The 24,094-nt window shown below is 38.7% G+C and overlaps 1 protein-coding gene across 12 annotated transcripts in view; it reads left to right on the forward strand.

The window, feature by feature from the left end:
• Positions 1 to 24,094, forward strand: part of VPS13B (vacuolar protein sorting 13 homolog B) — an 843,987-nt gene that overhangs the window by 18,522 nt on the left and 801,371 nt on the right. For 10 of the 12 annotated variants that reach the window (XR_007148665.1, XM_047842692.1, XM_047842686.1 and 7 more), the window contains exons 1-2: positions 6,421 to 6,663; positions 7,097 to 7,275. Coding sequence is in view for 11 of the 12 variants with exons in the window: in XM_047842692.1 (XP_047698648.1) it covers positions 7,129 to 7,275 (147 nt within the window). In the remaining variant the exon portion in view is untranslated. The other 2 variants (XM_047842689.1, XM_047842688.1) reach the window with 2 other exon arrangements.

A 24,094-nucleotide genomic window follows, 5' to 3' on the forward strand; every position in this document is an offset into this window, starting at 1 on the left:
GGCTCAGGTCATCATCTTACAGTTCATGAGATCAAGCCCTGCTTTGGGCTCTGTGCTGACAGCATGGAGCCTGCTTGGGATTCTCTCTCTCCATTTTTCTTTGGCCCTCCCTGGCTCATGCGCATACTCTCTCTCAAATAAATAAACATTAAAAAAAAAAAGTAATTAAATTTATTTTGAGGAGCTAAGATGGCGGCACAGTAGCAGGATCCTCGGCTTGTCTCATCCCTCGAACACAACTGGATAACTGTCAAGTCATTCTGAATACCCAAGAAATTGACCTGAGGACTGACAGAAAAAACTGCACAACTAGAGGGAGAGAAGAGGCCACATTGAGGAAGGTAGGAAGTGTGGAGACAACGTTTGGGGAAGAAACAGACTGCAGGTACTGCAGAGGGGAGGGAGCCCTAGTTGTAGAGAAAGGCGAGAGAGTGGACCACACAGGGATACACACAAGGAGAGTACTTCCCTAAAGCCATTGGCTGGGAAAACAAAGGGGCTGATTTTTGTGAATTTTTGCAACCAGTTGGGCTCAAAGACTGGAGTTTTAGAGGTCTAAATGGGTTTGGCTGTGATAGAATCCTGATGGCACTGCAGTGCTCCTGGACAGGAGACAGGCAAACAACCCTCGGGAAGACTGTGTGATCTGAGGAACTCCTAAGATGCACAGGGAGACTGTTCACTCTTTTTGGAGTGCATCTGTGTGAGGTCATACCCCTGCACTCAGGCACGACTGCCCTTGGTCAAACCTGCATTCCTGCCAGTGCAAAACCAAGAGTTGGATGCTCAACTGACTGAGCCACCCAGGCACACCGGACAAACTAGATTTTAAACCAAAGACTTTAACAAGAGATTAAGAGGGGCACTCTATCATAATAAAGAGGACTATCCAACAAAACAATCTAACAATTGTAAATATTTATGCCCCCAACATGAAAGTACCCAAATATATGAAACAATAACAAATATAAAGGAACTCATTGATAATAATACAGTAATAGTAGGAGACTTTAACACCCCACTTATAACAATGGATAGATAACTGAAGCAGAAAATCAACAAGGAAACTGGATTTGAATGACACACTGGGCCAAATGGACTTAATAGATATATTCAGAACATTTCATCCTGAAGCAGAAAATACATTCTTTTCAAATGCACATGGGACATTCTCCAGAACAGATCGCATACTATGTCACAAATAAGGCCCAACAAGCACAAAAAGATCAAGACTATACCATGCATATTTTCAGACCACAATGCTATGAAACTTGAAGTCAACCACAAGAAAAAGATTGGAAAGACCACAAATACATGGAAGCTAAACAACATACTACTAACCAATGAATGGGTCAAATGGGAAATCAAAGAAGAAATAAAAAAAAAATACATGGAAACAAATGAGATCCAAAACTTTTGGGATGCAGCAATAGTAGTCATAAGAGGTAAGTATATACCAATACAATTCTACCTCAAGAATCAAGAAAAATCTCAAATAAACAACTAACCTTATACCTAAAGGAGCTAGAAAAAGATCAAACAAAGCCTAAAGCCAGCAGAGTAAGGGAAATAATAAAGATTAGAGCAGAAATAAATGATATATAAACTAAACAACAACAACAAATCAATGAAATTAGGGGCTGGTTCTTTGAAAAACAACAATAGCAGCAACAACAAAACTGACAGACCTCTAGCCAGACTTATCAAAAAGAGAAAGGACCTAAATGAATAAAATCACAAATGAGAGAAGAGAAATAACAACCAAAACCACAGAAATACAAACAATTATTATATTATAAAAATTATATGCCAACAAACTGGAAAACCTGCAAGAAATGGATAAATTCTTAGAAACATATAAACCACCAAAACTGAAACAGGAAGAAATACAAAAGTTGAACAGACTGATAAACAGCAAAGAAATTGGATCAGTAAGAAAAAATCTCCCAACAAACAGAAGTCCAGGGCTAGATTGCTTCCCAGGAGAATTCTACCGAACGTTTTTTCTTCTCAAACTTTTCCGAAAAATAGAAATGGAAGGAAAACTTCCAAATTCATTCAGTGAGGCCAGCATTATTGTGATCTCAAAACCGAGAAAGGCTCCACTAAAAAAGACAACTACAGGCCAATATTGCTGATGAACATGGATGCAAAAAATCTCAGCAAAATACTAGCAAATTCAATCCAATAGTACATTAAAAGAATCATTCACCATGGTCAAGTAGGATTTAATCCTGGGCTACAACTGTGGTTCAATATTTGCATATCAATGTGATATACCACATTAATAAAGATAAAGGATAAGAACCATATGATCCCCTCAATAGATACAGAAAAATCATTCAACAAGCACAACATCCCTTCATGATAAAAACCCTTAACAAAGTAAGGACAGAGGAAACATACCTCAACATAATGAAGGCCATATATGAAAAATCCACTTTATTGGGGAAAAAGTAAGAGCCTTTCCTTTACAGTCAGGAACAACACAGGGATGTCCACTCTCACCACTGTTATTTAACACAGTACTGGATATCCTAGCCTCAGCAACTAGACAACAGAAAGAAATGACACCCAATTGGCAAGGAAGAGTGAAACTTTCACTATTTGCCAAAGACACACTATATATAGAAAACCCAAAAGACTCCACCAAAAAATTGTTAGAACTGAGACACAGGTATTCAGTCGCAGGATACAAAATCAATGTACAGAAATATGTTGCATTTCTATACACCAATACTGAAGCAGCAGAAAGAGAAATCAAGGAATCAATCCCATTTATGATCACACCAAAAACCATAGGTACCCAGGACTAAACCTAACCAAAGAGGTAAAAGACCTGTACTCTGAAAAGTATAAAACAGTGATGAAAGAAACTGAAGATGACATAATGGAAAAACATTCCATGCTCATGATTGGAACAACAAATATTGTTAAAATGTCTATGCCACCCAAGGTAATCTACACATTTAATACAATCTCTTTGAAAATGCCACCAGAATTTTTCACAGAGCTTGAACAAACAACCCTAAAATGTGTAAGGTAACACAAAAGATCCCAAATAGCCAAAGCAATCTTGAAAAAGAAAAGCAAAGCTGAAGGCATCACTATTCCTGACTTCAAGTTATATTACCAAGCTGTAGTGATCACGACAGTATGGTATTGGCATAAAAATGGACACATAGATCAGTGGGGACAGAAGAGAAAACCCAGAAATTAACCCATAATTATGTGTTAAATTAATACTTCAACTAAGCAGGAAAGAATAGCCAATGGAAAAAAGACAGTCTTTTCAACAAATGGTGTTGGGAAAACTGGACAGCAACATGCAAAAGAATGAAACTGGACCACTTTCTTACACCATACACAAAAATAAATTCAAAATGGATTAAAGACCTAAATGTAAGACAGGAAAAAATCAAAATCCTAGTGAACACAGGCAGTAACCTCTTTGACATTGGCAGTAGCAACTTCTTACTAGATACATCTCCTGAGCAAGGGAAATAAAAGCAAAAATAAACTATTGAGACTTCATCAAAATAAGCTTCTGCACAGTGAAGAAAACAATCACAAAACTAAAAGGGAACCTTTGGAATGGAAGAAGATATTCGCAAATGGCATATCTGATAAAGGGTTAGTATCCAAAATATATAAAGAACTTATCAAACTCAACATCCTTTTGGTTGTTGGTTATTCATAACCAATTAAATAATGGGCAGAAGACATGAATAGACATTTCTCCAAAGAAGACATACAGATGACCAACAGACACATAAAAAGATGCTCAGCATCATTCATCATCAGGGAAATGCAAATCAAAACTATAATGGGCTACCACCTCATCTGTCAGAATGGCTAAAATTAACAGCACAAGAAACAACAGGTGTTGGTGAGGATGTAGAGAAAAAGGAATCCTCTTGTACTGTTGGTGGGAATGCAAACTTGTGCAGCCACTCTGGAAAACAGTATGGAGGCTCCTCAAAAAATTAGAGATAGAACTACTCTCTGATCCAGCTATTGCACTACTGGGTATTTACCCAAAGGATACAAAGATAGTGATTCAAAGGGATACGTGCATCTTGATGTTTATAGCTGGATTATCAACAATAGCCAAATTGTGGAAAAAGCCCAAATGCCCATCAATAGATGAATGGATAAAGAAGTGGTATATATATACAATGGAATATTATTCAGCCATAGAAAGGAATGAAATCTTGCCATTTGCAATGATTTAGGTGGAGTTAGAAAGTATTATGCTAAGCAAAATAAGGTAGCCAGAGAAAGACAAATGCCGTATTATTTCACTCATGTGAAATTTAATAAACAAATGAACATGAGTTGGGGTGGGGGAAGAGAGGCAAAGCAATTAACACTCTTAACTACATAGAACAAACAGTTACTGGAGAGGAGGTGGGCAGGGGGATGTGTAAAATAGGTGATGGGTATTAAGGGCACTTGCTGTGATGAGCACTGGGTGTTGTATGGAAGTGATGAATCACTAAATTCTACACCTGAAACTAACATTACACTGTATGTTAACTGGAATTTAAATAAAAATTTGGAGAAAGAAAAAAATTATTTTGACTGGTTAGAAAACAGGGTGCAATGGAACACAGGTTGGAAACCAATACTTTTTTTCTTTTCCTTAAAACCAAACAAAAAAATCAATGACCAAATAATTTTCTCAAGGCAGGAATCTGGCAAATATTATTTGTTGGCTCCAAGAGAGAAATGGCATCCTAGAACAAAAATTGTCTAGTACATCATTATTTGTTTATACAGCATGGTAAAAAAATCTAGTTAAGTTTATATTAAATCACTGTTCTTATATATTAAATTGCCACACAAGTTAAGACGAGGCCCTTTTTCTTTCTCTAGAACAAGACCTGTAGATTCAATTCTAGATCACTAGGGCTTTCATACAATTAGTGGAGCTATTTTTCTATATTAAGATTTTTGAGTCATGGCAGCCTCTTTGCTTTTCAGGTGAAATAGATAACTAACAAATTACTTAGTTTACTTTGCTAATTCAGTGGGGTTTAATAAGACCCAGATTACATGGGTTGTTCATCAGGCTTTTTGTGAGGGGACAGTTGCTCTGAATTAGTAATTACCTACTTCCCCCTCCCCCCCGAAACTTTCATAAACAATAAAAAATCTAAATAGCTTGGCATCTTCACTTATGTCTCTTTTCTATTGCCGTTTCTAACACTGTTTCAAGAAATCATAACTTGAATTCCAGTAAAGAGCTTTAAAAAATTAAAAAAAAATTTTTTTTTCAACATTTTTATTTATTTTTGGGACAGAGAGAGACAGAGCATGAACGGAGGAGGGGCAGTGAGAGAGGGAGACACAGAATTGGAAACAGGCTCCAGGCTCCAAGCCATCAGCCCAGAGCCTGACGCGGGGCTCAAACTCACGGACCGCTAGATCGTGACCTGGCTGAAGTCGGACGCTTAACCGACTGCGCCACCCAGGCGCCCCTAAAAATTTTTAAATACTATGAACTATTTTGTTAAATGCAGCAATATGCGTGGGTATTTTAATCACTTTATAACGCAAGTCTATTTTCAAAATGCAGTAATTTTTTTCTTGAGGTTACCTAGAATAAGTCTGGCCAAAAATCAGGGAGCATGGTCTGTGTAAACCCAGCGTATATTTTTCTGACTCAGGTGTTTGAGTTTCTCTGTTTTGTTAGTTTGCAAAATACTGGAAGGAGAGGTAGTATTTTATACATTCATTTCGTCCTAACAAAACCAACATAGCCTCTTAAAAGTCTTGAATTCATTTCTTATCAGCTATTTCTTTTCATTTTATCTCTGGGGGTTTTATATCCTTCTTCCTTCAGATAGTCCCTCGAGTTTTCGAAAGTCCATCAGACTGCAACCCAATAATAGTTCTTCACGATCTTCTTTTTAGCCATTCCTTTCCCGCCCGCATCAGCAAAGTTAGGCATACTCAACCACTGCTTTGCCAAAGAGCGCGAGGGTTTGTCCACACGTTTGGTCAAAATGCATTCCCCTAAATTACACATCCTAATTCCTTTAACTTTCCACTTTTCCTCCAGCAAGTGAACCTCGGATCGAAATTTAAATCTGCCCCCGCCTGCAACACCTCGCTGCTCCTACCTGCGGCCTTCTCGCTATTGCCCTGCCTACTGAACCCAAGTTCCTCTCCCCAGGAGATCCGTTTCCCAAGAAAAACAAAAGTCACTTGTGTTTTCGGGGCTTTGGTACCCGCTTTCTTCCTCCTCATCCGACCAGAGGCCCTCTGTACTTCCCCACCCATACGCGACCTCAACCTCCCGCAGCCGCTTTGCCTCGGAGCGCCACTTCCGGATAGCCGGTGTCCCCTCTTTACCGGTCCGCCCACCTCCCCCGCGCATTTCCTAGAGCTTTGTCTTAAAACGCTGGCGGGGTCTGAGCGGGGACCAGGCTAGCCCAACACGAGAGGTCTCCAAGAAGACGCGCCGAGTGGCTGCTACAGCCTGGGAGCTCCGGCCCCGCTGCGGAGTCGAGTGGTGGCGGTGGCGGGACAGTTTGTTTTGAGCACCGAAGGGGCAACACCCGGAAGTGGCTCCGTACCGGAGCTGCGCCGCCGCCGGGGGCGGGTGCCGGGTGCCGGGTACCGGGAGGTGGAGGGGACGCCACAGTACTTTTTGGCGTAAGTGTCAGCGGAGGGTGCGGTACGGCCCCGGGGCGGGAGCCGGCCTTGTTCCCGTCCGAGTTCTACGGTGGTAGATCCGGCTGGGTTCCTGGAGGCGAGGGCCTCGTGGGACGGCTGGGTTGGTGAGGGTTTGTGGCGGCCAAAGGGGATCCCGCTCGCTTCATTCTCCCACTCCAGGGGATTCGCTGTCTTCAGTTCAACCCTATTCCTCCCACCCTTCGCCAGGCGAGTTGAGGGGAGTTGTACTAGCGAGGAAGTCGCAGTTGGAGGAGAGAGTCCACTCGTTTTTTTCGGCTTCTGGGAGGAGGCGAGCGGCTGCTTTGGTGGGGACTGTTGCTTTTCGGCCTTTTCAACCCCTCCTGAGAAATGCTTTTTCTTTGGCTGCACCACCGACTCAGTAACTTTTCATGTTTGCCTTTACCCCCTTCAGCTTCTGACTTTGACTCCTCTGCACCTTAAAAGATGCTGGAGTCCTATGTGACTCCAATTTTAATGAGCTATGTGAATCGCTACATCAAGAATTTAAAGCCGTCAGATCTACAGCTTTCACTATGGGGTGGAGACGTGGTTCTCAGCAAGCTCGAGTTAAAGTTGGATGTGCTGGAACAGGTAAGCTGTGTAGCTGTCATTACCTGGAAACATTTACAGCTTGTTTAGGAATTCTCCTGCACTTCGGCTTTATGCTTTAAAAGCTTAAATTTTCTGTTAAAGTATTCTGGGTTACCCTGAAACTACAGACCTTCTTTTACGGAAGTTTTTTTTTTTTTTTTTCATGGTTTGTTACTAGTGATGGTTTGTTAGAATTGGATTCCTAAAAGGTGCCTCAACAAATAGGAAAACAGTTTCATTGTGCTTGCCGGGATTGTTCAGTCTGCTTACTTAGTTCGCAAGCATTACCGGACAGGCTAATATACATTGCTAAGATTGTGAATGAAGCTGGAAAATATTACATTGCCATTCTCTTTTGGGGAATGGAAGGGTCTGAAAGATAGCAAGAAAGTGCTGCCTCTTAAGTAGGAAAGATGACATTATCTGTGGCATCTTCAGAGAATTGAGTAAACCCAAATTGAGAATGCCAGCAAAATTAAAAACTTTCTTACTCACTTTTTAGGCTTTTTTTTCTGTTAGCTTGAGGTTGGTCTGGTGTAAATGAACTGTAATTTAAAATTTCATATATTAATTCATTGAGTTCATTTATTACTAACATGCCAGGCAACTCTCTTAGGCCTGGAGATACAAAAATTATCTGTGGAAACTCAGAAGAGCCAGACCAACCGCTTTGTAGGAGATAAGGGAAGTCTTTTTTTTTTTTTTTTTAAAGCGTTAGTAAGGGATTTTATTTTATTTTTTAAATTAAAAAGTAAAAATATCACTAAATATTAGAAATTCAAATCATATGCAAAGGCTATTAAGTAAAAAAAAAATGAAAGTCTACTCCCACTATCTAGGGCTGTCCACTATTAATATTTTTATTTGGGTGTTTCCAGACATTTTCCTATGCACGTATCAATGCAGGTGTCATCATGCATAGGAGATAAGGGAAGTCTTAATCTGATGGTGAAAGTTAATAATTTTTATATTCCACTCTTCCTGTATTATTGAGTAATCTAGAGTTATCACTAAGAAATAGTACTCTTGGTTCCTTCCCATTTTCTCCAACTTTATCTTAATATCTTCATTTTTTAAAAGCACAAGTCCTAAGTATATAGCTCAGTTTTTATGTATGTATACACCTGTGTAACTGCTATCTCAGTCAAGAAATAGAATATTCCCTGGGCACCTGGGTAGCTCAGTCAATTGAGCGTGGGACTCTTGATTTCGGCTCGCGTGGTCTCCTTGTAGGATCGAGCCTCCCCTACCATCTGGCTGGAGCACTGAGCCTGCTTGCGATTCTTTCTCTGCTCTTTTCCCTGCTCATGTGGGCTCTCTTTTCCTCAAAATAAAGAAATAAACATTAAAAAAAAAGATACAGAATATTTCCTGCGCACTGCATGGCTCCCCTTTGCAAATCAGTAGCCCTATCCCTAAAACAGGTGACTATTCTGACTTATATATACACAGAGAAATTTACCTGTTCTTGAACCTTAATGAATTGGAATCACATGTGTGTGGCTGTTTTTGTTTGACCTTATGGCTAAGGTCAACCCATGCTGTTGCAGGAGCTATAGTTCTTTGTATTGCCTTGTAGTATTCCATTGGCTAAAGATTCACAATTTATTTTTCCATTGATGTACATTGGGATGTTTTCTACTTTTGGTTATTATGAAGAAAGCTCTTGTGAACATTCTTGTACATGTGTTTTGGTGGACAATTTCCCTTAGGTGTATACTTAGGGTGTGTGTGTGTGTGTATATATATTGAACTTTGACAGATACTGCCAAATAGTTTTCCAAAGTGGTTTTATTAATTTACATTCTCACCAACAGTGTATGAGAGGTCCAGTTACTTTGAATGTTTGGTATTACTTCGTATGTTTGTTATTTTAATTTTAGCCTTTCTGGTGGGTGTGTAGTGGTATATCAGTTTAAATTTGCATGTCCTGGGACACCTGGGTGGCCCTGTTGGTTAAGCATCTGACTTGGGCTCAGGTTATGATCTCACTGTTAGTGCGTTCGAGCCCCACATCAGGCTCTGTGCTAATAGCTCCCTCAGATTCTGTGTCTCCCTCCCTCCCTCTCCACCACTCCCCTGCTTGCACGTGCTTTCTCCTTCTCTCTCTCAAAAATAAATAAACATTAAAAAAATTAAGAAAATTGCATTTCCCTAATGACTAGTGATGTTGAGCACATTTTCATATGCTGCTTATGGCTATTTGGATATACTTCTTTGTAAAGCCTTTATTCTTTCGCCTTTTTAAAAAATTGGGGGGGGCACCTGGGTGACTTGGTCGGTTAAGCGTCCGACTTCGGCTCAGGTCATGATCTCACGGTCCGTGAGTTCGAGCCCCGCGTCGGGCTCTGTGCTGGCAGCTTGGAGCCTGGAGCCTGTTTCAGATTCTGTGTCTCCCTCTCTCTCTGCCCCTCCCCTGTTCATGCTCTGTCTCTGTCTCAGAAATAAAGAAACATTAAAAAAATTTAAAAAAATTGGGTATTTTTTTTTTTTAATTGACGTGTGGTGGTTCTCTACATATTTTGGAAATGAGTCCTTTTCCAAGTATGTTTTGCAGTATCTTCTCCCAGTCTGTGGCTGGTCTTTTTAGTCTCTTAAAGTTATCTTTGGGTGAATAGAAGCTCATAATTTCATTGAGGTCTAAGTTTTCAGTCTTTTCTTTTGTGTTTAAGAAATATTTGCTGGGGCGCCTGGGTGGCTCAGTCGGTTGAGCGTCCGACTTCGGCTCAGGTCATGATCTCGCGGTCTGTGAGTTCGAGCCCCATGTCGGGCTCTGTGCTGACCGCTCAGAGCCTGGAGCCTGTTTCGGATTCTGTGTCTCCCTCTCTCTGACCTTCCCCTGTTCATGCTCTGTCTCTCCCTGTCTCAAAAATAAATAAAACGTTAAAAAAAAAATTAAAAAAAAAAAAGAAATATTTGCTTATTCCAGGAACATGAAGATATTCTCTTGTTTTCTTTGTGTTTTTTCTTTTGTGTGTGTGTGTGTGGGGGGGGTATTTTTATTTGAATCACCCCATGCTCGTCATGATGAGTGCAGTCCTTAATCCCCATCACCTATTTCACCCATCCCCTCCCCCCTCCTGTGGTAACAATTACTTTATTCTCGATAGTTAAGAGTCTGTTAATTGGTTTGCCTCTCTTTTCCTTCTGTGCTCCTTTTTGTTTCTTAAATTCCATATATCAGTGAAATCATATAGTATTTGTCTTTCTCTGAGTTAGTTTAATTAGCATGATATACTCTAGCTTCATCCATGTCATTGCAAATGGCAAGATTTCATTCTTTTGATGGCTGAGTAATATTCCATTGTGTGTATACACACACACATCGCTTCTTTATCCATTCATCTATTTACAGACATTTGGTCTCTCTCCATAATTTGGTTATTGTTGATAATGCTGCTATACCTATCAGGATGCCTGTATCCCTTTCCCTGATGATGAGTGATGCTGAGCATCTTTTCATGTGCCTGTTGTCCATCTGTATGTATTCTTTGGAGAAATGTCTATTCATGTGTTCTGCCCATTTAATTGGATTATTTATGTTTTGGGTGTTGAGTTTGATAAGTTCTGTATAAATTTCAGATGCTAACCTTTATTGGATGTCATTTGCAATCTTCTCCCCTTCTGTAGGTTGCCTTTTAGTTTTGTTGATTGTTTCCTTCACTGTGCAGAAACTTTTTATTTTGATGAAGTTCCAATAGTTGATTTGTACTTTAGTTCCCTTGCTTCCAGAGACTTATCTAGAAAGAAATTGCTATGGCTAAGTCAAAGAAGTTACTGTTGCATTCTCTTCCAGGATTTTTATGTTTTCAAGTCTCACATTTAGGTCTTTAATCCATTTCGAATTTATTTTTGTGTATGGTATAAGTAAGTGGTCCAGTTTCATTGTTTTTGCATATTGCTTTTTGTTTTCTTTTAGAAGCTTTATTTTCTTTGATTTATCCAAATTAATTTTTCTATAAGTGTGAAGTAGAGGTTAAGATGTACCTTTTTTTCTTTGATAATCAGTTGATTCACACCACTTGTTGAACCATTCTTTTTCTATTGAATTGAAGTCTTAGTTGCAAATCAGGTTGTCAAATGTATGTGGATTTATTTCTGAACTCTGTATCTGCTCTGTAGCCCATTAGTCTATTCTTGTGTCACTACCATACTGACTTTTACAGTACATTTTGGTATCTCATAGTGTAATTTGTGTAACTGTTCTTTTTTTCTTGTCATAACTGTTGTAAGTCCTTTGCATTTCCCTATACGTTTTAATTTCAAATTGTAAATTTTAGAATTAATTTTCCTCCAAAGGGGAAACCCACTGACATTTTTGTTGCGATTACATCAAATCAGATTACTCTGGGAGGAATTAACCTTAACGCATATTTTGTTGACATAGTGAGTTTTTAAATCCATGTACAGAACATTACTTTGTGTATTTTTAGGTCCTCAATTTTTCTCAGCAATGATTTGAAGTTTTCTGAGAAGCATTGCACATATATCATTAAACATGATCTTTTGTTATAAGCAGCATTTAAAAAATTTTTCGTTTTCTAAAATACAAATCAAAACCACAACGAAGTACCACCTTCTACCTGTCAGAATGGCTAAAATTGATAACTCAGGAAGCAACAGATGTTGGCAAGGATGTAGAGCTAGGGGAACACTTTTGTGCTGTTGGTGGGAATGCAAACTGGTGCAGTCACTCTGGAAAACAGTATGGAGGTTTCTCAAAAAATTAAAAATAGAACTATCTTATGACCCAGCAATAAAAACTAGGTATTTATTCCAAAGTATACAAAAATGCTGATTTGAAGGGGCACATGCACCCCAATGTTTATAGAAGCACTATCAGCAATAGGCAAATTACGGAAAGAGTCCAAATGTCCATTGACTGAATGGATAAAGGAGATGTGTTATACACACACACACGCGCATACATACATATAATGGAATGTTACTCAGTGATCAAAAAGAAAAATCTTACCATTTGCAAGAACATGGATGGAAGTAGAGTGTGTTATGCTAAGTGAAACAAGTCAGTCAGAGAAAGATAAATAGCATATGATTTCATACATATGTGGAATTCAAGAAACAGACGAACATAGGGGAAAGGAAGGAAAAATAAGATAAACAGAGAGGGAGGCAAACCATAAGAGACTTAAAAACAGAGCACAAACTGAGGCTTGCTTGAGGGATGTGGGTTGGGGGAATGGGCTAAATGGGTGATTGGCATTAAGGAGGGCATGTTGGGATGACCACTGGGTGTTATATGTAAGTGATGAATCATTAACTTCTGCTGAAATCATTATTACACTGTATGTTAACTTAGATTTAAATAAAAATTAAAAAATTATTTTCTAAGTATGTTATCAGTACTCAGAAATACAGTTGTTTTAGTATATTCACCTTCCATTCATTGGCCTTTCTGACTTGTCTAACAGTTTTTGGTCTTTTCTTTTGGATTGCTTATGTACACAGTCATGCCATTTGCAAATAGTGACAGTTTTACATCTTTCTTTCCAGTGCTTGTACCTTTTATTTCTTTATTGCACTGTGGGGTAGAAAATTAACATTCTTCTTTGTTCCCAACTTCAGCAGGAAAGTGCTCAGTATTTTACTATTGAGCATGTTACTAGCTATAAATACTCTTAAACGTAAATACTTTTTTGTTCTTCCTTTTTACAAGTTTTTTAAAATCATGAATGGATTTGAATTTTATCTAATAGTACATTTAGTGTAATTGAGATTACATTTTAGTACATTTTCTTTTATTCTGTTAATGTGGTGAATTACATTGAGTTTTAATTTTTTAATTTTTATTTTTTTTAGTGTTTTTTTTTTTTTTAAAGAGAGTGCAAGCACTAGCGGGGGAGGGGCAGAGAGAGAGAGGGAGATGCAGAATTGGAAGCAGGCTCCAGGCTCTTAGCTGTCAGCACAGAGCCCGATGCAGTGCTCAAACCCATGAACTGTGAGATCATGACCTGAGCTAAAGTCAGACGCTTAACCAAGTAGGGCACCTAGGCGCCCCACATTGAATTTTTATATGGAGTTTGCATTCCTTGTATAAAACCCATACTTACTATATATTAACCTTTTTATGTGTGGTTGGCATTGATTTGCTAAATTCTGTTTAGTTTTTTTAATGTTTGTTTATTTTATTTATTTTTTAATGTTTATTTTATTTTTTTAACATGAAATTTATTGTCAAATTGTACAATACAACACCCAGTGCTCATCCCAAAAGGTACCCTCCTCAATACCCATCACCCACCCTCCTCTCCGTCCCACCCCCCACCAACCCTCAGTTTGTTCTCAGTTTTTAAGAGTCTCTGTGCTTCGGCTCATTCCCTCTCTAACCTCTTTTGTTTTTTTCTTCCCCTCCCCCATAGACTTCTGTTAAGTTTCTCACAATCCACATAAGAGTGAAAACGTAAGGTATCTGTCTTTCTCTGTATGACTTATTTCACTTAACACTAGCCAGTTCCATCCACGTTGCTACAAAGGGCCATATTTCATTCTTTCTCATTGCCATGTGGTATTCCATTGTGTATATAAACTATAATTTCTTTACCCATTCGTCAGTTGATGGACATTTAGGCTCTTTCCATAATTTGGCTATTGTTGAAAGTGGTGCTATAAACATTGGGGTACAAGTGCTCCTATGCATCAGCACTCCTGTGTTCCTTGGGTAAATTCCTAGCAGTGCTATTGCTGGGTCATAAGGTAGGTCTATTTTTAATTTTTTGAGGAAACTCCACACTGTTTTCCAGAGCGGCTGCACCAGTTTGCATTCCCACCAACAGTGCAAGAGGATTCCCGTTTCTCCACATCTTCTCCAGCATCTATAGTCTCCTGATTTGTTCATTTTAGCCACTGTGACTGGCGTGAGGTGATAGCTGAGTGTGGTTTTGATTTGTATTTCCCTGATGAGCAACGTAGAGCATCTTTTCATGTGCTGTTGGCCATCTGGATGTCTTCTTTAGAGAAGTGTCTATTCATGTTTTCTGCCCATTTCTTCACTGGATTATTTGATTTTTTGGGTGTGGAGTTTGGTGAGCTTTTTATAGCTTTTGGATACTAGCCCTTTGTCTGATATGTCATTTGCAAATATCTTTTCCCATTCCGTTGGTTGTCTTTTAGTTTTGTTGATTGTTTCCTTTGCAGTGCAGAAGCTTTTTATCTTCATGAGGTCCCAATAGTTCATTTTTGCTTTTAATTCCCTTGCCTTTGGGGATGTGTCCAGTAAGAAATTGCTGCGGCTGAGGTCAGAGAGGTCTTTTCCTGCTTTCTCCTCTAGGGTTTTGATGGTTTCCTGTCTCACATTCAGGTCCTTTATCCATTTTGAGTTTAGTTTTGTGAATGGTGTAAGAAACTGATCTAGTTTCATTCTTCTGCGTGTTGCTGTCCAGCTCTCCCAGCACCATTTATTAAAGAGGCTGTCTTTTTTCCATTGGATATTCTTTCCTGCTTTGTCAAAGATCAGTTGGCCATACATTTGTGAGTCTAGTTCTGGGGTTTCTATTCTATTGTATTCCATTGGTCTATGTGTCTGTTTTTGTGCCAATACCATGCTGTCTTGATGATGACAGCTTTGTAGTAGAGGCTAAAGTCTGGGATTGTGATGCCTCCTGCTTTGGTCCTCAAAATTACTTTTGCTATTCATTGTCTTTTGTGGTTCCATACAAATTTTAGGATTGCTTGTTCTAGCTTTGAGAAGAATGCTGGTGCAATTTTGATTGGGATTGCATTGAATGTGTAGATAGCTTTGGGTAGTATTGACATTTTAACAGAATTCATTCCTCTAATTCATGAGCATGGAATGTTTTTCCTTTTCTTTTATATCTTCTTCAATTTCCTTCATAAGCTTTCTATAGTTTTCAGCATACAGATCTTTTACATCTTTGGTTAGGTTTATTCCTAGGTATTTTATGCTTCTTGGTGCAGTTGTGAATGGGATCAGTTTCTTTGTCTTTCTGTTGCCTCATTACTAGTGTATGAGAACGCAACTGATTTCTGTACATTGATTTTCTGTCCTGCGACTTTGCTGAATTCATGTATGAGTTCTAGCAGACTTGTGGTGGAGTCTATCGAATTTTCCATGTATAATATCATGTCATCTGCAAAAAGTGAAAGCTTGACTTCATCTTTGCCAATTTTGATGCCTTTGATTTCCTTCTGTTGTCTGATTGCTGATGCTAGCACTTCCAACACTATGTTAAACAACAGTGGTGAGAGTGGACATCCCTGTCGTGTTCCTGATCTCGGGGAAAGCTCTCATTTTTCCCCATTGAGGATGATGTTAGCTGTGGGCTTTTCATAAATGGCTTTTATGATGTTTAAGTATGTTCCTTCTATCCCGACTTTGTTGAGAGTTTTTATTAAGAAAGGATGCTGAATTTTGTCAAATGCTTTTTCTGCATCGATTGACAGGATCCTATGGTTCTTTTCTTTTATTAACGTGATGTATGACATTGATTTGCAAATGTTGAACCAGCCCTGCATCCCAGGAATGAATCCCACTTGATCATGGTGAATAATTCTTTTTATATGCTGTTGAATTCGATTTGCTAGTATCTTATTGAGAATTTTTGCATCCATATTCATCAGGGATATTGGCCTGTAGTTCTCTTTTTTTACTGGGTCTCTGTCTGGTTTAGGAATGAAAGTAATGCTGGCTTCATAGAATGAGTCTGGAAGGTTTCCTTCCCTTTCTATTTTTTGGAACGGCTTGAGAAGGATAGGTATTATTTAAATGTGTGGTAGAATTCCCCAGGGAAGCCATCCGGTCCTGGACTCTTATTTGTTGGGAGATTGTTGATAACTGATTCAATTTCTTCGCTGGTTATGGGTCTGTTCAAGCTTTCTATTTCTTCTTGGTTGAGTTTTGGGAGTGTGTCGGTGTTTAGGAATTTGTCCATTTCTTCCAGGTTGTCCAGTTTGTTGGCATATAAGTTTTCATAGTATTCCCTGATAAGTTCTTGTATTTCTGAGGGATTGGTTGTAATAATTCCATTTTCATTCATGATTTTATCTATTTGGGTCCTCTCCCTTCTTGAGAAGCCTGGCTAGAGGTTTATCAATTTTGTTTATTTTTTCAAAAACCAACTCTTGGTTTCATTGATCTGCTCTACAGTTTTTTTTAGATTCTATATTGTTTACTTCTGCTCCGATCTTTATTATTTCTCTTCCTCTGCTGGGTTTGGGGTGTCTTTGCTATTCTGCTTCTGTTTCCTTTAGGTGTGCTGTTAGATTTTGTATTTGAGAGTTTTCTTGTTTCTTGAGATAGGCCTGGATTGTAATGTATGTTCCTCTCGGGACTGCCTTTGCTGCATCCCAAAGTGTTTGGATTGTATTTTCATTTTCGTTTGTTTCCATATCTTTCTTAATTTCTTCTCTAATTGTGTGGTTGACCCATTCATTCTTTAGTAGGGTGTTCTGTAACCTCCATGCTTTTGGACGTTTTCCAGACTTTTTCCTGTGGTTGATTTCAAACTTCCATAGCATTTTGGTCTGAAAGTGTGCATGGTATGATCTCAATTCTAGTATACTTATGAAGGGCTGTTTTGTGACCCAGTATGTTATCTATCTTGGAGAATGTTCCATGTGCACTCGAGAAAAAAGTATATTCTGTTGCTTTGGGATACAGAGTTATAAATATATCTGTCAAGTCCATCTGATCCAATGTATCATTCAGGGCCCTTGTTTCTTTATTGATCCTGTGTCTAGATGATCTATCCATTGCCATAAGTGGGGTATTAAAGTCCCCTGCAATTACCACATTCTTATCAATAAGGTTGGTTATGTTTGTGATTAATTGTTTTATATATTTGGGGGCTCCCGTATTCGGTATTCGGCACGTAGACATTTATAATTTTTGGTCTTCCTGATGGATAGACCCTGTAATTATTAAATAATGCCCTTCTTCATCTCTTGTTACAGCCTTTAATTTAAAGTGTAGTTAGTCTGATATAAGTATGGCTACTACAGCTTTCTTTTGACTTCCAGTGGCATGATAGATCTCCGTCCCCTCACTTTCAATCTGAAGGTGTCCTCAGGTCTAAAATGAGTCTCCTGTAGACAGCAAATAGATGGGTCTTGTTTTTTTATCCACTCTGATACCCTGTGTCTTTTGGTTGTAGCATTTAGTCCATTGATGTTCAGTGTTATTATAGAAAGATATGGGCTTAGAGTCATTGTGATGTCCGCAGGTTTCATGCTTGTAGTGATGTCTCTGGTACCTTGTCTCACAGGATCCCCCTTAGGATCTCTTGTAGGGCTGGTTTAGTGGTGATGAATTCCTTCAGTTTTTGTTTGGGAAGACCTTTATCTCTCCTTCTATTCTAAATGACAGACTTGCTGCATAAAGGATTTTCAGCTGCATATTTTTTCTGTTCATCACATTGAAGATTTCCTGCCATTCCTTTCTGGCCTGCCAAGTTTCAGAAGAGAGATCGGTCACGAGTCTTATCGGTCTCCCTTTATATGTTAGAGCATGTTTATCCCTAGCTGCTTTCAGAATTTTCTCTTTATCCTTGTATTTTGCCAGTTTGACTATGATATGTCGTGCAGAAGATCGATTCAAGTTACGTCTGAAGGGAGTTCTCTGTGCCTCTTGGATTTCAATGCCTTTTTCCTTCCCCAGATCAGGGAAGTTCTCAGCTATGATTTCTTCACGTACATGTTCAGCACCTTTCCCTCTCTCTTCCTCCTCCAGAATTCCAATTATGCATATGTTATTATGTTTAATTGTGTCACTGAGTTCTCTAATTCTCCCCTCATAGTCCTGGATTTTTTATCTCTCTTTTTCTCAGCTTCCTCTTTTTCCATAATTTTATCTTCTCACTCACCTTTTCTCTCCTCTGCCTCTTCAATCCGAGCTGTGGTCACATCCATTTTATTTTGCAGCTCATTGATAGCAGTTTTTAGCTCCTCCTGACTGTTTGTTAGTCCCTTGATCTCTGTAGTAATAGATTCTCTGCTGTCCTCTATACTTTTTTCAAGCCCAGCGATTAATTTTATGACTATTATTTTAAATTCATTTTCTGTACATTGCTTAAATCGCTTTTGATCAGTTCGTTAGCTGTCGCTACTCCCTGGAGTTTCTTTTGAGGAGAATTCCTCTGTTTCGTCATTTTGAGTAGTCCCTGGGGTGGCGGGGACCTGCAGGGATCTTCCCCTGTGCTGTGTGGAGTGACTTGAGGTGGTGGGAGGGGCTGCAGTCAGACCTGATATCTTCCCCCAGTCCACTGCCAGGGCCAGTCAGACTGGTGTGTACCTTCTCTCCCAGGGGCAGGTCTCACTGTGGAGTGGTGTGGCCCCTGTCTGGGCTACTTGCATACTGCCAGGCTTGTGGTGCTGGTTCGATGGGATATGGCGTATTAGCTGGGGTGGATTGGCAAGGTGCACAGGGTCGGGAGGGGGAGGCTCAGCTCGCTTTTCCTTTGGTGATCCCCTTTGGGAGGGCCCTGCGGCACCGGGAGGGAGTCAGACCTGCCACCAGAGGGATGGATCCGCAGAAGCACAGTGTTGGGTGTTTGCGTGTTGCAAGCAAGTTCTCTGTCGGGAACTGGTTCCCTTTGGGATTTTGGCTGGGGGATGGGCAAGGGAAATGGTGCTGGCCAGCGCCTTTGTTCCCCGCCAAGCTGAGCTGTGTCCTCCAGCTCTCCCTCCTGCTGTCCTCTAGCCCAACAACTCTCCCTCCCACTGTCCTCTAGCCCTCCTGCTTGCGGAGCAGAGCTGTTGACTTATAACATTCCAGATGGTAAGTTCCACTGGCTGTCAGAACTCACTCTGTCCGACCCCTCTACTTTTGCAAGCCAGACTCGGGCTCTGCCTTGCCTGGCGGGCTGCCCCTCCACCGCCCTGGCTCCCTCCCGTCAGTCCGGGTAGTGCGCACCGCCTCCCCACCCTTCCTACCCTCTTCTGGGGGCCTCTCGTCTATGCTTGGCTCCGGAGAGTCTGTTCTGCTAGTCTTCTGGTGGTTTTCTGGGTTATTTAGGCAGATGTGGGTGGAATCTAAGTGGTCAGCGAACGTGGTGAGCCCAGCGTCCTCCTACGCTGCCATCTTATTAATATCGCTTGAGGGAGACTTTAAAGTAACATTCAGAAGGCTATTCACTGGACCTCTTTGACCTTGGCCACAGCAACTTCTTTCTAGATACATCTCTTTATCATTTCTTACTGGGTAGTGGAATATAGTGATCAGATGTCCAAGTTTGGTTCATAGAACAGCACTGGGTTAATGGCCTCCATTGTTTGGTCAGGGCGGGCCTGTCTTTGTTTATTTTTGACAGAGAGCATGAGCAGGGGAGTGGCAGAGAGGAAAGGGTACTGAGGATCCTAAGCGGGCTCTGTCTGACAGCAGAGAGTTTCATGTGGGGCTCAAACTTAGTAACTGTGACATCATGACGTGAACTGAAGTTGGATGCTCAACCTACTGAGCCACCCAGGTGCTCCAGTTTTGTTTTGTTTTTTTTTAAGTTTATTTATTGTGAGAGAGAGCAGGGGAGGGGCAGAGAGAGGAAGAGAGAGATTGAGAATCCCAAGCAGGCTCTGGGCTGCCAGTGCAGAGCTCTCTCACACAAGTTGTGAGATCGTGACCTGAGTCAAGATTAAGAGTTGGACGCTGAACCGACTGAACCACCCAGGCACCCTTTTTATTTAGTTTTGTATCAGTTATGCTTATAAATGATTGTGGTCTGTGATTTCTCTTTTCTTGTAATGTCCTTATCCGGTTTTGATTATCATAGATTTATTGATTCCACTAAATTATTTGCAAAGAAGTTCCTCTTTTTATAATATGAGTCTATGTAAGATATTTTTCCATTTTGGTAAAATATACATGCCAAAATTTACCATTTTAGCCATTTTTTATTGTACGGTTCTGTGGCATTGATAACATTTACATTGTCGTACAGCCATTACTTTTTCAGTTTCCCAAACTGAACCTCTAGATCTATTGAGCCACTAATTCCCTGTTCTCTTTTACCAGCCCCTGGTAGGCAACCACCTAGAATGGCAACCACCATTCTTTTTGTTTTTATGAACTTATGAGCTTTGACTACTCTTAACCTTACAAATGGAAACTTGCAATATTTATCCTTTTATGATTGGCTTATTTAACTTATTAGCATGACGTGTTCAAGGTTTGTTCATGTTGTAGTATGTATAGAATTTCCTTCCTTTTTAAGACTGAATAATCTTAATATTCAGTCCATTAATAATAATGGACTTAATAGTCCATTGTATATACCAGATTTTGTTCATTCATCCATTGATGTACATTTGGGTTGCTTCTGCCTTTTGGCTGTTGTGAGTAATGCTGCTGCAAACATGGATGTACAAATACCTATTTTTCGTCCCTTTTAGTTTTGGATATATACCCGAAAGTGGAATTGCTAGATTGTATAGAAATTCTGTGTTTAAATTTTTGAGGAGTGCCTGGGTGGCTCTGTCAGTTTAGTGTCCAACTCTTGTTTTCAGCTCAGGTCATGATCTCATGGATGTGAGAGCTGGGCCCTGTGTTGGGCTCCGTGCTGGGTGTGGAGCCTGCTTAAGATTCTCTCTCTCTCCCTCTCCCTGTCTGCCCCTCCCCTCCTCATTTTCTCTCTCTCTCAAAAAAAAAAAAAAAATTTTTTTTTGTGCAATTGCCATACTATTCTCCACAGTGGCTATACCATTTTTCATCCCTGCCAGCAATGTACAAGGGCTCTAGTTGCTCACTGTCTTCACCAACACTTGTTGTTTTTGACTTTTTTTTTTTTTTTGATTACAGCCATTCTAATGGGTGTGACATGGTGTTTCATTGTGGTTTTGATTTGCATTTTCATAATGCTTGCTGTTGAACATATTTTCATGTGCTTAATTTGCTATGTGTATATTTTTGGAGAAATGTCTATTCAAGTGTTCTGCTCATATTTAAAATTGTGCTGTTTTTTTTTTGTTGTTATTGGGTTGTAGGAATTATTCATATGTTCTGATTACCAGTCTCTTATCAGAAACATGAGTCATGAATATTTTCTCCCATTGTGGGTTGCCTTCAAGTCTATTGATACTGTCTTTTGATGAAAAGTTTTAAATTTTGATGAAGTCCAACATATTTTTCTTTTGATGCCTGGGCTTTGGGTGTCCTACCTAAGAAATTATTGTCAAGTGCAGTGTCATGAAGCTTTTTGTTTTCTTGGAACTTTATAGTTGTAGCTTTCCATTTAGGTCTTCGATTCATCTTGAGTTAATTTTTGTATATGGTATAAAGATCTAACTTTATTTGTTTCTATAAATCCAGTTTTACCAACACCATTTGTTGAAGTCCTTTCCCCATTGAATGGTCTTGGCACCCTTGAAGATCACCTGGCCATAGATTTGAGGGTTTATTTCTGGGCTTTCAGTACAGTTCTCTTGGTGGTTTGTATGTTTGTCATTATATCAGTATCACTTTTTTTGGTTACCATAACTTTGTAGTAAGTTTTGAAATCAGGAAGTGTGTAATCTCCAACTTTGTTCTTCTGTAAGTTTTTTAAATGTTAGGGAAAATGAGTCATGGTGTCGTGGGTCAGGAGTTTTCTCAGTTTGGAAAGTTTTAAATTCTTGATTTATTTTCTTTAGAAGATCTAGGACTTTTTAGATTTTTCATCTTTTGTTAGTTTTGGTTATGTTTTTCAGTGAATTTCTCCATTTCTTCAAAATCAGAGATCAGCAAACAATGGGCCCACTTTTTAAGGTAACATTTTATCGGAGCACAGCTGTTTTCATTTGCTTACATATTATCTGTGGCTGCTTTTGCAAACTAAAATGGCAGATGTGAGTACATAGGACAGAGGGTGCATGGCTTGCAAACACTTAAAATATTTGCTATCTGGGCCTTACTGAAAAAGTTTCCCAGCCCCTGATCAAAATTGTCATGTGTAAAACCATAGAGTTGGCTTTTTGGTCCAGTTTAAAGTTGACTCATTTTAAAAAAAATATCTAGGATCTGTTGTGATATCCTTTTTTCCTTTGTGATGCTGGTGATTTGCATTTTCTTCATCAGTATTGCTGGGATTTTATTAATTTTATCTGCATAGAACTAACTTCGATTTTTCTAATTTTCTTTTTTCTGCTGTCTTTTGTCATGGAATTTTTTATTTTGGCATTTGTTTTCCATTCCACTTTCTTTGGAGTTGATCTTCTGTTGTTTTCTCTAGCACCTGAGATGAAAACTTTGGTCATTGATTTTTTTTTTTTTTTTCCTTCTTCTACCTTTTTCTGTTGAAATATATGCATTTAATGCTATAGACTTTTTTCCCTTTACCATCTATTTAGCGTTACATAACAGAATTTTGTGTTTTTCATTATTCAAAAAATTTTTAATTTCCATTTTGACTTTCTTTGATCCATGGGTTATTTAGAAGTGTGTTGCTTAATTTCCAAACCTTTGGGGAATTGCTAATTATCTTTGTTACTGATTTCTAGTTTAATTCCAGTGTTGTCAGCATAGTCTCTATATCAGGTTAATCCATTATACTTTATGAATTACTGTATGGTCTGGTTTTGTAATTGTTCCATGTACAGGTGATTAAAAAGTGTGTATTCTGCAGTTGTTGCTGTATTTTTCCATAAATGTCATTTACTTCAAATTGGTTAATGAGTTCTTAAAATCTTGTAAATCCATGTGGATTTTCATGTGTGCTTGTTCTATCAGTTAGAGAGGTATGTTAACATCTCCAACTATGATTATGTATTTATCTATTTTTCTTCTTAGTTTTGTCAACTTCCACCTTGTATGTCTACAAATTAAGTGTACACAAATTTAAGTGATCTCTTATTTTTCAACATACTTAAGAACCATTCTGAAATGTGTCCATCTTTCATGCTAGTCATTCTTGCTTTAGTCTTTTTAATCATACTGTTTTAAAAATTGCTTCAGTTGCTTACCCTAAAGGTTACAAAATGCATATTTGACTTATTAGAGTCTTAGTACTTTTACCATTTCCTGAACAATCTTACAACAGTTTGACTGCATATGCCCTCCCACTTCCCTGCCTATTGTGGTCTTATTATTATTATTTTTTTTCTTGTTTAGTTTGGGTTAACTTAATTAGTTTACCTCGGTTTAGCTTGTTTTTCTACTATTTCAGGTAGAAGTGTAGGTTATTGGTTTGAGGTAGTTCTTATAGGCATTTACAGCTACAAATGTCTTTAGCTGCATCCCATAAATTTTTGTATGTTGTTTGTTCATTTAGCACAGATGCTTTCTGATTTTCCTTGAAATGAATGTGTATTTTTGCATTTGCTGGATGGAGTGGTTTATAGATTGCAGGTTTAATTGGTTGATAGTATTGTTCAAGTGTTCCATATCTGGATTGATTTTTTTCTTTCTATTGTGAGTGATTATTAAAGTCTACGATTGTTAAACTATTTTTCTTTTCTTTTTACTTTTGTTTGTTTTTGTTTTATGTATTTTGGGGTTCTGTTGCTATGCTCACATCTGTTTTACAGACCCCTGTATCATTATCAAGCATCTTGTGTTATCTTTAATAATTTTTTTCTCAAAGTCTGTCTTGTTTGATAAAATGTAATTACTCCAGCTGTACTGTGGTTGCTGTTTGCATTATACATATATGAATATATATGTATATTTGTAGGTTATATATGAGTATATGTGAATATATATATATATGAGTATATATATGAATGTATATGTGAGTATATATATGAATATATATATTTTTTCCCTAATACACTGAATTTTAATTGTCCTATATTTGTGTGTTGTTCATGCCTGGTACCATCTCTTTAAAAGTTTTACTGGCATGTTATTTAGCTTTAACTACCTCTTTTCAAATTTTAT

The sequence above is a fragment of the Prionailurus viverrinus genome, chromosome F2 (assembly GCF_022837055.1).
Source record: "Prionailurus viverrinus isolate Anna chromosome F2, UM_Priviv_1.0, whole genome shotgun sequence".
In the NCBI taxonomy this organism is placed as follows: domain Eukaryota; kingdom Metazoa; phylum Chordata; class Mammalia; order Carnivora; family Felidae; genus Prionailurus; species Prionailurus viverrinus.